The sequence below is a fragment of the Mustela nivalis genome, assembly GCF_964662115.1.
Source record: "Mustela nivalis genome assembly, chromosome: 7".
NCBI classification, from domain to species: Eukaryota; Metazoa; Chordata; class Mammalia; order Carnivora; family Mustelidae; genus Mustela; species Mustela nivalis.
In genome coordinates, this window is record NC_139026.1 from 134,602,529 (window position 1) to 134,617,852 (window position 15,324).

The window sequence follows — 15,324 nt, forward strand, 5'->3', positions numbered from 1 at the left end:
AGTCCTGGGATCCTGAAATCATGACCTGGGCCAAAGGCAGACGCTTAACTGACTGAGCCACCTGGACGGCCCTGACAGGCAGCTTCCTTAATCTTAAATCAGAGTTTTTAAAGTTGAACTAATACTCTGCATGCCATCTTTGTTGACCAATTTGGGCTTTATTCTTGCGAGAGATCTTAATTCTACGTGATTTCTGTATTGGGGGTATTAAATCTGGTTTTTTTTTTAAAGATATTATTTATTTGAAGGAGATACACAGCGAGAGAGTAAACACAAGCAGGGGGGGTGCGAGAGGGAGAAGCAGGCTTCCTGCTCAGCCCCATGCGGGGCTTGATCCCGAGATGCTGGGATCATGACCTGAACCGAGGGCAGACGCTTAATGAATGAGCCACCCAGGTACCCCGGGATTAAATCGTTTAAACTTTTTTTTCTTTTTTTTTTTGCTGCAACCATTTGCAAAACAATATCTGTACACTATAGCTTAATTTTAGCTTAATTTTAATCCATACACTAAAGCTTAATTTTAGCTTAATTAAAGTCTCCATCCTTTGACATTTTAAGGAACTAAGTCATTTACGATCTAGTCGTAATTCTTTATAATAAAAATAATCTAATAGTTAATCACAAAGTAATGTTATAACTTAAACACACAGACTCCCTTTTCATTGATATATATTAAGCCCACATAATTTGCCCTGAAGCTTATAAACCAAATCAAAAGTTCTGGATTTGAAACTTATGAGTCTTTCTGTTTATGTCAAATGCTGCTGACCCATGTAACTGGAGTTGTGAATATAAGTCCTTGTTAACTGGGGAAACACTGTTTCTCCAACAAAAAATTTTTTTTTAAAGATTTTATTTATTTGACAGAGATCAAAGTAGGCAGAGAGGCAGGCAGAAAGAGAGAGACGGAGAAGCAGGCTCCCTGCCGAGCAGAGAGCCTAACTCGGGACTTGATCCTAGGACCCTGGGATCATGACCCGAGCCGAAGGCAGAGGCTTTTACCCACTGAGCCACCCAGGCGCCCTTGAAACCCCTTTTGTGTATGCATTTGTAAGGGAACCTTCTAGTTAATTTCCAGTTCAATTTAGTATTTTCAAAGAGGAGGACTTGATAATTTAATCATTATTTATAATAATTTGATAAATTGTGTCATTTTAGGTGGAGGAAGCTAAACAGGAATTACAGGAGGTTGTTGAATTCTTGAAAAATCCACAAAAATTTACTGTGCTTGGAGGTAAACTTCCAAAAGGTAAGGTCCCTTCCCTTTATCCATGACTTGACATTAAAAAAAAAATACTATATTCCATTGCTAATTTAATTTTTACCAACTTAAAAGCTTAAAGTTTAGTTCTTCATGGCTATTTTACAAATAAGTCTTCATTCTGAACATAGCATTGTATAACCTGTTTTTGAGAGGAGGGGGATTTTGAATTTTATTGCAATTTCAGATTTTAAATTGTGAGAATAGTGCAGAGAACTCTCTGTACTCTTAACCAAACTCAGTAGTTTTTTAGGACTTTGTCTCATTTGCTCACTTTCTTAAATAAATGTATTTTTAAACTGTTTAAGAGTAAATCGTAGATATCATGCTCCTTTAATCCCAAATACCTTGTTATGTATCTCCCAAAGTATAAGAATATTCTATTACATAACTCCAGTATAGTTATTAAAATCAGAAAATTTCACACGGTTCCAGAACTAATTATGAAATTTAGTTATATTCAAATTTCTGCATTTCTCTTATTAATACCTTTTGTAGTGAGGTCCTCCCGTCCCCCACCCCAAATCCAGGTTTAAGACTCAATCCAGGTTTACACATTTAGATTTTTCTTTAATCTTTTTGAAAAAACTATTTTAGAGAGGGAGAGAGAGGGAGAGCAGGCAGTGGAGAGGGGCAGAGGGAGAGAGAGAATGAGAATCTTCAGTCAGACGGATGATGACCTGAATCAGCATCTCTCTCTGCCTGCCTCTCTGTCTACTGTGATCTCTCTCTGTCAAATAAATAAAATAATCTTTAAAAAAAAAAATTAAAACTTAAAAAAAAAAAAAGATTGTAATGACTTTGTGGTGTTTGGACTATGTGATCATGCTATACTGTAATCACTTACATTAAACTTTTACGGTTTCCAGTGTTTTGTGGTTAAAATTAGCAGTGTGAGGGCTGGGCAAAATGTATGAAGAGGAAACAGAAACATGCTTTCAGTTGTCAAATGAGTAAGTCAGAGGAGTAAAAGGCATAGGAAATACCGTCAGTGATACTGTAATAGTGTTATATGGTGACAGAGGGTAGCTACACTTGTGAGCACAGCATAATTAAACTTGTCAAATCACTATGTTGTACACCTGAAACTAATGTAACTGTGTGTCAACTATACTCAGACATTTTTAATTAAAATAATAAAATCAGCACTGTGGTAATCATCTTATTATCTCAAGGCTTTGCCTACATCCTTAATTATCTCTTTAGAATAAATTCTAGGTTAACTCATTTATTTAGTCATTATTCTGGATTCTAATTCTAGAAATGGATTTGGTAAGTTAAAGGTGGCACTCATATTTAAGGTTTGTTTCTAAACCGCCCACTATCTCTACCGACAATGTTCAGCAATGTATAAAAGTGTTGGTATAAATCTCTGCTAAATTAGGATTCATTTATTAAAATCAGTGCCATAACATCAGAAAGTTTAAAGTTTAAAGTCGTAGAATAGTTAAACACTTTTATTTCTAATCACAAGGGATATTTTATAAAATTGTGGGAAAATTCTCAGTTACAATAATATATTCTACCATTTAAACCAGTTAAGAATGACAACATGGCAATACAAGGGTAGTCTTAAGGGTATTTTTCAACAACTTTCCTTTAAAAGGGGTTTTTTATGTTAAAATATAGCAATAATACAGGGTGTTTTTTTTGCCTTTTTAAATGAAAAATGAAAAGTCGTGGAGACCAGAGAAATCTGTTATTCCAGCTTATGAAAAACGTACTGCTGTTAAGAAAATTTTTGAACATAGGAAAAGTTACAAAGGTGTAGAAATGAACTACTTTACCTCTGCATACTTTGTTATGTGTCACCTAAGACTAAGGACATTATCCTAAAGAGAATAATTTATCCTACCAAATAAATTTAAATACTATTTCCTTAATATCTTGTACTCTGGAATTTTTTCAAATTTTCCTCAGATATCCAAATCAAATTTTCATCAGAGTTTCTTAAATATGTTTTTTATGGAAGAACATGAAGTCAAGGGGTCATGTGTCACATTTGGTTGCTTAATCTTTTAATCTGTGTTTATGTGAATTTTATCTTACTTGTTTAATGATAAGTTTATTATGTTACATTCTCTCAAGTTATGAATGGTAGAGGGAAATTAGTTTTGAAGAAGTTCCTGAAGAGAATCATAACCAGAGACATGTTTTGCTTTGTTTCAAAATAATAGTCATATGCTTTCAACCTCAAAACTATGTATACATTAATTAATAACTATTTGTTTCATAGGCTCACATCAGGTTTTATTTTTATTTTTTAAGTTGAATCAGTGAATTTGTTTTCTCTTTTAGGAATACTTTTAGTTGGACCACCAGGGACAGGAAAGACACTTCTTGCTCGAGCTGTGGCTGGAGAGGCTGATGTTCCTTTTTATTATGCTTCTGGATCAGAATTTGATGAAATGTTTGTGGGTGTGGGAGCCAGCCGTATCAGAAATCTATTTAGTACGTTTTAAAGTATCTTTCATACAATACAAAATTTTGTTAATTTTAGGGGAAAAGGGATTCTTACCCTTTATTTCCTATTCAATTATGAGTGATAGCTGACCTCACCATTGTGGGGTTTTGGTTTTAGGTAATTTAATGTGTCATCTAAAACAGAACTGTACCTACCCCCAATAGAGGAGCTAGAAGTGTTAGGTGAGGTTGGGGCCTGTTGAAAAGCTGGGTTTTCTGTTGTTGTCCTTTTTATCTTATTCATTAATTCAGTAGTATGTAATTAAGGAATAGTTAGCCTCACATCTGATTGTGGCTTATACAGTTAAAAGAATGAATACTCAGTTGTTTTTATTATATATCATTTTGTATGGTACAGTTTTTTTCCTGAGGCTACCGTTCTTAAATCAGTTTTAAAAGAAAGAAAGAGATCTCATTTTATGTACTTTCTCCTTAATGAATGTCTTTTGTTGCCTTTGACAGTCTTACAGGTTTTTAATACTTACATGATTTTGTTCAAAAAACATTGATTTCATTAAACTTACTTGTATCTTTTCTCTTTTCCTAGGGGAAGCAAAAGCAAATGCTCCCTGTGTTATATTTATTGATGAATTAGATTCTGTTGGTGGGAAGCGAATTGAGTCTCCAATGCATCCATATTCAAGGCAGACTATAAATCAGCTTCTTGCTGAAATGGATGGGTAATTGAATCTTCATCTGTCTTTGGGATATGGTAATATATTTGGGAACATTCGAGAAATAGCGGGGCATCTGGCTAAGTCAGTGGAGCATGCAGCTCTTCCTCTCAGAATTGTACATTTGAGCCCCAAGTGGGGTATAGAGATTACTTTAAAATAAAATCTTTAAAAAAAAAAAAAGAAAGAGGAAAAACTGTAGGCAACAGAGTAGTCCCTGTGCAGGAAGTCAAGACAAGCTGGATTCTCTGTATTATGTTTCCATTCCTAATGGGGTGACTGAGGTATCAACTCTTCTTAATTGGTGATCTCTATACCTTTTTTTAATTGATGGTAGCACGATAGGAAAGTGATGGTTCCTACTGAGAATACTAGTCTGGAGACGTAAAGAGTGTTTGCTGGTTCCTACAGTTTATGACTCGATTTTAGTGTTGTGGTAGATTAAAAGTTTCCATCAGGGGCTCCTAGGTGGCTCAGTGGTTTAAAGTCTCTGCCTTGGGCTCAGGTCATGATCTCAGGGTCCTGGGATCGAGCCCTGCATTGGGCTCTCTGATCAGCAGGGAGCCTGCTTCCCCCTCTCTCTTTGCCTGCCTCCGGCCTACTTGTGATCTCTCTGTCAAATAAATAAATAAAATCTTAAAAAAAAAAAACCCTCTAAAAAAATAAAATAAAAGTTTGTATCAGTTCTTAAAATATAAAGAGCAGGAGGTGGGGTTGCTTTGAGAGAAGGAACCACGTATGACCTTTTGGAACCAAACGGGAAGTCTAGGAGCAAATAATTTGAATTGGTTAGCTTGAGAATAATTTTTCACAAATTAGTCAGGTTCCCTAGCCTTTTCTGTCAGGTCATGTCTTCCTAAGTAGAACAAATACCATGAAGGAATGTAATCATAGATGACTTTGTGATGTATTGTTAGCAGTTTTATTAAAGTGTACTAGCGTAGTAACATTGTTCTTAGTAAAAAATAGAGATGTCTTACCACTTTGAGTATAAAAAGGATCAGTCGCTTTTCTTTATTGTTACTAAATTTAATGATAGTTTTGTGTAGAGCATTTCTAAATGTGTTGTTTTAATTTTGAGTGAAATGTTACTTTTCTTCTTTTTTACCAGCTTTAAACCCAATGAAGGAGTTATCATAATAGGAGCCACAAACTTCCCAGAGGCATTAGATAAGTATGTATTAAAAGACTTTTTTTGACAAGTACCAGTGCGTACTGAAACGTAGATGAACTTTAAAAGAGAAGGAGGCCCATCACCAAACATCACATATGATTCTATTTATGTGAAATGTCCAGAATAAGCAAATCGGTAGCAACAGAAAGTAGATTAGTGGCTGCCAGAAGGAGGGAAGAATGGAGAGTGACTGTTGCTGGCTGTGGGGTTTCTTTTTGGAGTGGGAGAATAAAAATATTCTTAAGTTAGATTTTTGGTAATTGCGCAACTCTGACTATATTAAAAACCACTGGATTATCTACTTTGAAATCTGTTATGTGTGAATTAAATTTAAAAGAATCTTCTGACAACTTCATATCACAAAAGTTTGGGGGTGGTGGAGAACATTTTTAAAATAAAAATTTATTATAGTTTTAAATTTTTGATTTTGCCATAGAAAGTATTCATATTTTAATTTGATCTAATAGTTGTTTTTTTTTTTTTTAATCTTTGCCTAAGTCTGTGGTTTAACATTCTGTACTTAACAGCAGTTGTGATAGGAAGCTATCACAGTGTAGCTCTCATAATAGACTGCTGTAGAATTATTGTTCCTAGAGTGACTAGCTTGCATGTTTTTGTTTATGAGGGTTGCCTGCTATCTATCTCTATCAACCTTTGTTCTGCCTTCTGGTTATTGAAACTGTTACTTGAGCCATGTTTTACAAGGAGTTCTCTGAATATTTATATTCAGAATGCCAGTCTAGGCTGGAATAGGTGATGGGGATTAAGGAGCGCACTTGTGATGAGCAGTGGGTGATGTGTGGAATTGTCGAATCACTGTACTGTACACCTGAAACTAACATAGCACTGTATGTTGGCTGTCCTGGAATTAAAATAAGAAACAAAACTCCATCCAACTTCTAGTTGCCATTATCTTTCCATCTTGTCTTCAGAGCATCAGTCCTATTTAATTTGACCTTCAGTACTCAGAGTATTAATTTGTATTTTCTTCTCATAATCTCCCTTTAGTGCCTTAATACGTCCTGGTCGTTTTGACATGCAAGTTACAGTTCCAAGACCAGATGTAAAAGGTCGAACAGAAATTCTGAAATGGTATCTCAATAAAATAAAGTTTGATCAGTGTAAGTCTAATTCTAGTAACAAGCTTTATTATTATCTCTATGTAATGGTAATGTTTCATTCCGCCCTATTTGTGGTCCTTAGTTGATGTCTCAGAAGACCAGTTTTTTCTATGTCCTCTTTTCTCTCCAGTTGTATTTTCTTTTTAAAAAGTTTATTACTTGATAATTTCCTATGGTAGGTCATTCTGTCATTTGAATCCCCATTCTAAAGGACGTCTTCTGGGGGCTTCTGGGTGGCCCAGTTGGTTGAGGGGTTGCCTTTGGCTCAGGTTGTGAGGGTCCTGGGATTGAGCCCCGCCATTAGGCTTCCTGCTCAGCAAGGGAGTCTTTTTGTCCCTCTCCCTTTGTTCCTGCTCATGTGCTCTTTCTCGCACACTCTCTCAAAAATATTTAAAAATTTTAAAATTAAAAAATAAATCTAATTAAATAGGTAATAAATTTAAAATGATTAGATATAAATAATTATAAATAAAATTATTATAAATGACTAGATATAAAATAAGTAAACATAATTAAAATAATAAATTGAGTGAATTTAATTAATTAAAAATATATAATTTAAAAATTCCTTTTTAAAAAGAAAGAATGTTTTTTTGAGAGTTTTCAGATAATACTTGCAGGTAAATATAAGTGTTTTTAGATGAATGTAAAATATGAAATAGTAGAAAAAGCCCATAAAATATCATCACATTGGGCCCAAAAGAGGCAAACTGTAAAACAAACATACGAAAATATTATGGACCCACTTGAGTAATAAATGCAGCTATTAAATTAAGCTGTAGTATTTTCAAGGATAGGTGAATCAATTTATAAAACCTGATATGTTGGGGCTCCTGGGTGGCTCAGTTGGTTAAGCGACTGCCTTCAGCTCAGGTCATGATCCTGGAGTCCCAGGATTGAGTCTCAAATCGGGCTCCTAGCTCCATGGGGAGTCTGCTTCTCCCTCTGACCTTCTTCCCTCTCATGCTTTCTCTCACTCTCTCTCTCAAATAAAAATAAATAAAAATTTAAAATAAAAAAACCCTGATAGTTCCTCTAATAAGGGGAGCTTTTATTAATGTACATATAATACTAAATACTTATGTATAAAGTATTTCAAGATGAAATTCAGAAACCAATGTCTATGAGTATACATTCTCAGTTGTCCTTAGGCTAGTAACAGTTTAGGTCATAATTTGAAGATTTATAAATCATGTCTGGCAACTCTGCATTTTTAAATTTTTCACAAAGTTATTTAAATTTAAGAACTTTCGTTGTGATGTATCCCAGTGGGATTTTAATAATCTATTTAATGGCAGTTTTGGTTTTCCTTTAGAAAAAGTAAGTTTATTTTGTAGTTATAGTGATGTAAGTATTTTAAGTTCTAGTTCAGGATAGCTGTTTTCTGTTTGCTTTCGGAATAGGAGTCATTTGTGAAGAGTCATTTTGGAATTTTAATATTGTTTTTATCTATGTAGCTGTGGATCCAGAAATTATAGCTCGAGGTACTGTTGGCTTTTCTGGAGCAGAGTTGGAGAATCTTGTGAACCAGGCTGCATTAAAGGCAGCTGTTGATGGAAAAGAAATGGTTACCATGAAGGAACTAGAGTTTTCCAAAGATAAAATTCTAATGGGTAGGTTTTCTCTCTCTTTTTTCTTTTCCCTTTCTTACACTGTTCATTATGCTAAAGAATATCTTTTTGAGAAAAATGTTACAAGAAAGAAAGGTACAGGAGCAAGAATATATTTACTCAAAAGTAGCCACACATTTAGGCCTCTTACAGAACAAATACAGTTTATATGATTATACTGTTTGGGGGTAGAGGGTACCCTATTTTACTCTTACCTGGTATGGCTGATAAAAGAATAATTGTACAGATAAAAGAAAAATTTTGCTAATTTTCAGTATTTGATTTTAAATCTTGAATTGGCTTCAGAACAATTTATCTGTGACATTTCTTGCTTAAATTTATTTTCTGAAAATAGAATTAAACTTTCCTGGTTGATAGTAAGGAGTAAGAGGACAGATCTTACAATTTTGTTGTCAGTTGGCAAGTTATTTTGGTTTAAAATAACTTAATAACGATATTAAGTCATGTCACTCTAAGAATTACTTAAAGGCAAGTGGGTTTCATTCATCTAAACATGCCTTCCTAATGGAATAATTTTATTCAATAAATTTTTATCCTTAGGGCCTGAACGTAGAAGTGTGGAAATTGACAATAAAAACAAAACCATCACAGCTTATCATGAATCCGGTCATGCTATTATTGCATATTACACTAAAGACGCAATGCCTATCAACAAAGCTACAATCATGCCAAGAGGGCCAACACTTGGACATGTAAGTATCTTGTTTTTTTTTTTCTTTTCTTTCAAATAACACTCTCCAAAAGGTTATATAGGAAACTGTTAAGGAAAATAATTAAAAAGAAAATTCAACTAAGTCCTAAGATTGCTGATAACTTTCTTCTTTAATGTTCTGAACCATTGTGAGATCAGAGATACTTGTGAAACTTACCTGCTAATAAATACTAATAGCTCAAATATTATATATTTACATGATGAAATTTAAGTCTGAAATGACAACAAAGTATCATTCTTAAATATGTCACTGCTTTTTTTCCCTCCCTAGGTTAGTGGTTCAGTAGTCTTTCTAAGGTTTTTCTCGCTGAGCACAAGTTTCATTTTCTTATCTTCCTTTTTTTGTTGTTTTTTTAAAAGATTTTATTTATTTATTTGAGAGATGGAGATCACAAGTAGGCAGAGAAGCAGGCAGATAGAGAGGCGGAAGCAGGCTCCCTGCTGAGGGTAGAGACCTATTCGGGGCTTGATCCCAGGACCCTGGGATCATGACCTGAGCCGAAGGCAGAGGCTTTAACCCACTGAGCAACCCAGGCGCCCCTTCTTATCTTTCTAACGATAGACATTTTAAGCCTTTCTTTTTGGCACCTGGGTACAAGTCCATCCTATTGCAGCATTATCCTATTGCAGGGTTATAGAGCTATGACATGTAAAATGAACTTTTGCTTTATAAATTTTTCTTCCTTTGCATAATGCCAGTTTTTTCGTTAGTCGCCTGAAACCATCTCTACAAAATTCTTTGAGCTGTAAGCATCATGACATTAAGTGCTATAGCAAGAGCCAGATGATAATTCTGATCATTAGTGTAAATATTTCCAACTCTGTCTGGAGTTATTCTTTGTTTCCAATTGTCTAGGTGTCCCTCTTGCCTGAGAATGACAGATGGAATGAAACTAGAGCTCAGCTGCTTGCGCAGATGGATGTTAGTATGGGAGGAAGAGTGGCTGAGGAGCTTATATTTGGAACTGACCATATCACAACAGGTTAGCTGTAAAGAGTGGCATTAGTTCAGATTGTACTTGCTGATATAAAAATATTTTTAAATACTGAGTCTATGTATATTTTTAAATTTTAGGTGCTTCCAGTGATTTTGATAATGCAACCAAAATTGCAAAGCGGATGGTTACCAAATTTGGAATGAGTGAAAAGGTAATAGCTAATTTTACCCCTCCCTCATGTATCAAATGATGATTTGCCAAGTGTCTCCTTATGAGACAGGTTCTTTTTTTATTCTTAAGACTTTATTTTTTTATTGGAGAGAGCGAGCATGAGAGGGGGTATGGTCAGAGGGAGAAGCAGACTCCCAGCTGAGCAGGGAGCCCAGTGCAGGACTTCATCCTAGGACTCTGGGACCATGACCCGAGCTGCAGTGAGTCTCTTAACCCACTGAGCTACCCCAGGCACCGTAGGAGAGAGGGTCTCATTATAAATTGGTAACATTTACTTTTCTCCTGTCTCATTCCGAGTAGATTTGTCACAGCTCATTCGAAACTAAACTTTTTTTTTTTGAGTGCTAAAGTATAATATTCAGTTTCCATTCTAGCTGCTTGGACAAAAATAGTATGTCATGAATTAAGCAAATGATAAGATATTCCATTTCTGTTCATATGACCTAAAACTTCTGTTTGCCGAGCTTGCTTACTTTACCCTTCCCATGTATTTCACTATCCTACGTTATCACTGTGGATTCACACAGCACTTCTAATACACTACATTGTGGATTTCTGGATTTGGAATAGTGGCAAAGGTTTTCTAAGAAGGTACTCAGAACCATACTGTAGGATTTTTTTTTTTTTAAGATTTTATTTATTTATTTGACAGAAAGATCACAGGTAGGCAGAGAGGCAGGCAGAGAGAGGGGGAAAGCAGGCTCCCCACGAGCAGAGAGCCCAATGCAGGGCTCAATCCCAGGACCCTGAGATCACAACCCAAGCCACCTGAGCCGAAAGCAGAGGCTCAACCCACCAAGCCACCGAGGCGCCCCCATACTTAGATTTTTTTTTTTTTAAGATTTTATTTATTTATCAGAGAGAGAGAGGGAGCGAGCACAGGCAGACAGAATGGCAGGCAGAGGCAGAGGGAGAAGCAGGCTCCCTGCCGCGCAAGGAGCCCGATGTGGGACTCGATCTCAGGACGCTGGGATCATGACCCGAGCCGAAGGCAGCTGCTCAACCAACTGAGCCACCCAGGCGTCCCCCCCCATACTTAGATTTTAAAGTTTCTCTCTTGTTCATAATTTTTAGTCTTACACTTTCAGAAGAATGATGAAATTTCTATACTGAATTTCTTCCTTGCCCTTGAGGAGGTTTTCTTACGTATAGGATAGTACTTGCTCTGTTTACATTTATGAGTGGCTTGGGGTGTTTTTGTTCAATTTCTTTCTTTTCGTTTGTTTTAGCTTGGAGTTATGACCTACAGTGATACTGGGAAACTGAGTCCAGAAACTCAATCTGCTATTGAACAAGAAATTAGAATCCTTCTAAGGGTAATAATTCTGTTTTTCTGTGCTTATTCATCTGTCTAGTCATTAATGTGCCTAAATAGTTAGGTGCTACCAGAAGATAATAGTTATCCCCTATGTAGAACTGTCGCTATACATAATCAAGAGAATGAGTGCACCATTGAAGCCATGATTTGAGTATGTAGTTGGGAGCCTCTGGTCATAGACTGAATCTGTATTTTATTCTGGCCATAGGCTAGGAACAGTTAGTATCAGTAATTATAAATATTCTACTTCATTTATAAAACCATAGTGTTGTTAGAATAGGGAGGATATTGATTATTTGAGTCTTGATTAGTTTTTCACTCTGACATACATTTTATTCCACAAATATTAGTTGTTTTGTGCCTCGCTGTGTACATACGCTGAGAATTAAGCATAAAGGTCTTTGAAAACAAAAGTCTTTTTGATTGCAGGGTCCAATACAGAGTACAGAGTATGTGAGCGTCGATTCAGTGAGATGAGTGAGAGGTTCTGTGGAATCCCCTTAAGGCACAGCAGATGCTGGATTAGGGCAATGAGAGGGGAAATTGAGGAAAAATAAATGCATTCAAGAGATGCTGATTTAGTGGAATCGAATGCCTTTCTGATATTTGGGTGAGAGAGCATCTAAATTAAGTAACAAAGCTGTGTTCTCGATTTCTGTCTGGTGCAGCCATCTAGTTGTGTGTGCCATTGACTGAGAAACCACTGATGATGGCCCAAGGTGGGGAAGTGTGTAGATTATAAGCTGAGTTTTATACATATTGAATTTGAAGTGTTTTCTTTTTTTAAGGTTTTACTTGTTTATTTGAGAGGGAGCGAGAGAGCCTGAGCATAAAGTGGGGTGGGTGAGGGGCAGAGGGAGAAGCAGATATCCCTGTTGAGCAGGGAGCCTGATGTGGGGCGTGATCCCTGGTCTTTGGTATCATGACCTGAGCTGAAGGCAGATGCTTAACCAAGTGATCCGCCCAGGTGCCCCTGAGTTTGAGGTATGTTAGTGAAGATTTCACATGGGGAGGGATACGTGGGTCTCGTGCTTAGTGCAGAGGTTGGATATGTGCATTCCATTTGGATGTACATGAAGGCAGGTCTTGGAATGGAAAAGACTGAGCTAAACGGCTGAAAGTCTAGTGAACGAGAACTGGAATTAGGGTTGTAGATGGCAGAATGAAGGATGTTGAAGTCAGATGGTGTAAACTTCAAAGGAATCATGCTTTATAGAAGAGGCTCATAAAGTAATCGTCTGTCAGCGGTGAGGGGAGCAATGGTCTCACCTCTTTACTCTGAAAGATCTGGGATAGGAGGGAATCAGTAGCTGTCATTCGAGGGATTCAGAGTGTCCCCAGGAGGGCCAGGTTTTGATTAACTCAAGGAGGTAAAAGCTTTAAAGTCATTACGTTTATGAAAAGTTTATATGATGGAAAGGTTTAGAAGGTGTTTTACAAGAGGAATTCTCTCTCCCTTGCCTGAATCTTCATTCTTTTTTTTACTATTTATGTTATCTTGAGTAAATTATCTCTTCTAGTATTAGAGCATTGGAAATACTCTTTCTTTGCTCTTAATCCTTTTCTGAAATATTAAGCTTGCTAGGGCGTAGGTACTCTTTCCACTAGATGGCACACTTACATTGTTATTAAGGAAAATGATGCTTAGCTAGTATACATTTTAGGTTCAAATGTATATGAAACTTAAAGATATAAAAGCCTTAGCATAGTCTTACTTGTTACAGTGTAAGGGTTTCATTCCAATGGAGTTTTTAAAATTAATACTAATTTATCCTTGGATATTAATTTCAATATTCCATGACATATTTATAATACTTAATATGTTTTCTTTAATTTGTTATTTCACTTGACCATAACAGTTTTGTTCAGAATGTCTAAAGATGTTTGTTTTTAATAGTTGTGTTATTTTTATATGACGTGTGCTTCTTGGTGTTGGTAGGTAAGTTGATAGCAAATAAGAGAATAGATAAGTAGATCTTTTCTGGCCATTTACAGTGAATAAACTGGTGAAATCTCACAAGGCAAAGGGAGCAAACCTGCCTTTCCTTTTTTACATTTATATTGAATAGAGAAATAGATTTTTTTGTTCGCAGACCTTATTTAAAAAGCAGATAAGTATAATATATACTTACATATCTTTAAGTATAGCTGCCCAAGTAGTCCTCACTTATCCATGGGATAGATTTTGTCTTAAAAATAGAACGTTCGTAAGTATGAAACTAATCTTTGAGAACCAAGCTTGCCTTATCAATCAATCAATCAATCAATCAGTCAATCAGGTAGGCTCCATGCTGGGTGTTTAAAAGCTCCATGCCTTTAGAGACTCTTAATCTCACAAAACAAACTGAGGTTTGCTGTGGGGAGGAACGGGGAGGGATGGGGTGGCTGTGTTACGGATATTGGGGAGGGTAGGTGCTATGGTGAGCACAGAGAAATGTGTAAACCTGATGATTCACAGACCTGTACCCCTGGGGCAAATAGTACATTCTATGTTAATTTTTTTAAAGAAAGCTTCATGCTTTTTTATCTTCTATAAATAGAAATGAATATAGTTCCCTTTTTTAAGACATTTACTTTTTATGGTTTTTGCTTCTACTATGTTTTCTGCCTCTTAGATACCTGCTTTTTTTAAATTTCAGGACTCCTATGAACGAGCGAAACATATCTTGAAGACTCATGCAAAAGAGCATAAGAATTTAGCAGAAGCTTTACTAACCTATGAGACTTTGGATGCCAAAGAGATCCAAATTGTTCTTGAGGGAAAGAAATTGGAAGTGAGATGAGAACTCTTAAAACGGATGCATTGCCGGTTTTGCTGCAGGAATATATAAGTAGCATTTCGGTAGTTTCTTTTTGCGATGCTTTTCTCCCATTCTTGCCTTGGTATCAAGAGTGTGAAATGCTTTGTCTCTCTTTTGTCACATTTAATCTAATTCTGTTTATTCTCAAGATGGCACCTACGGTAAATTATCAACCTAGCAAATATGTTAAAGAAAATAAAGAACTATTAGGATTGGAAAGAGCTTGTTTGAGAAATGTTAATCAGTTATTCAGTTGAAAATAAGTAATGATTTTATGGTTGGTTCCTCTACTAGATGTGAATAAAAATTGTGCCTTTAGCTCTTGGGAAGTACTTTTACTTGGCAACGTAAAATTATCGAAGGATTATCTTTGGTTTTAGATAGTACCATTTATCTTTGACGAAGAAATGCTGCCGTTTGGCTCAAGTGAAGCATATTTCTATATAGGTCAGTGGAAACTTCATTAAGATGCACTTAATTATTGTGCTCCCGATTGTCCATACTAAAATAGTTCTGTTTTTGTCTATCTAAGAGAGAATTGTAAATGTACAGATTTAATCAGAATTTAAATGATTACAACCTCTTAGAAAAGCAGCTTGCATTTTCATGGTCTTTTTTTTTTTTTTTTTTTTTTTTTTTTTCAAAAACATCATCATTCTTACTAATGGAATTTATTTCAGAGTAGTAAATATTTTGTTAAATAAAAAGTGAGTTCACTTCAAAATCTGAATAACTATATAATTATGCTTGGTATTAAAAGAAAGATTAGCCTCAAATCTCAGTCCTTTCAAAGTGAACTTTGAATTACCCTCCTGGTTTTGTGAAGTCATGTTTGCTTTTCATTCAGATTTTGTGAACACGAACATGTTGTTACAGGATTTACAGATGACTTTATTTAACTGAATAGAGAATTATTTTAGAGCTCATTGTATTGGCTTTACAACCAGATTATATTCTTGAAGTGATTTTATTAAAATTACCTACAGTTTTCTAATAA

General features: G+C 35.6%; 1 protein-coding gene across 2 annotated transcripts in view; it reads left to right on the plus strand.

Moving 5' to 3' along the window:
• The window catches only part of YME1L1 (YME1 like 1 ATPase), a 48,768-nt gene extending 33,444 nt beyond the window's left edge, over window positions 1–15,324 (plus strand). For both annotated transcript variants that reach the window (XM_082740877.1, XM_082740878.1), the window contains 11 exons: window positions 1,162–1,252; window positions 3,563–3,715; window positions 4,275–4,407; window positions 5,513–5,575; window positions 6,584–6,696; window positions 8,154–8,309; window positions 8,868–9,019; window positions 9,896–10,022; window positions 10,115–10,188; window positions 11,438–11,524; window positions 14,166–15,324. In XM_082740877.1, coding sequence (XP_082597003.1) covers window positions 1,162–1,252; window positions 3,563–3,715; window positions 4,275–4,407; window positions 5,513–5,575; window positions 6,584–6,696; window positions 8,154–8,309; window positions 8,868–9,019; window positions 9,896–10,022; window positions 10,115–10,188; window positions 11,438–11,524; window positions 14,166–14,309 — 1,293 coding nt within the window. In that variant the 3' untranslated portion in view covers window positions 14,310–15,324. The remainder of the gene's footprint in view (window positions 1–1,161; window positions 1,253–3,562; window positions 3,716–4,274; window positions 4,408–5,512; window positions 5,576–6,583; window positions 6,697–8,153; window positions 8,310–8,867; window positions 9,020–9,895; window positions 10,023–10,114; window positions 10,189–11,437; window positions 11,525–14,165) is intronic.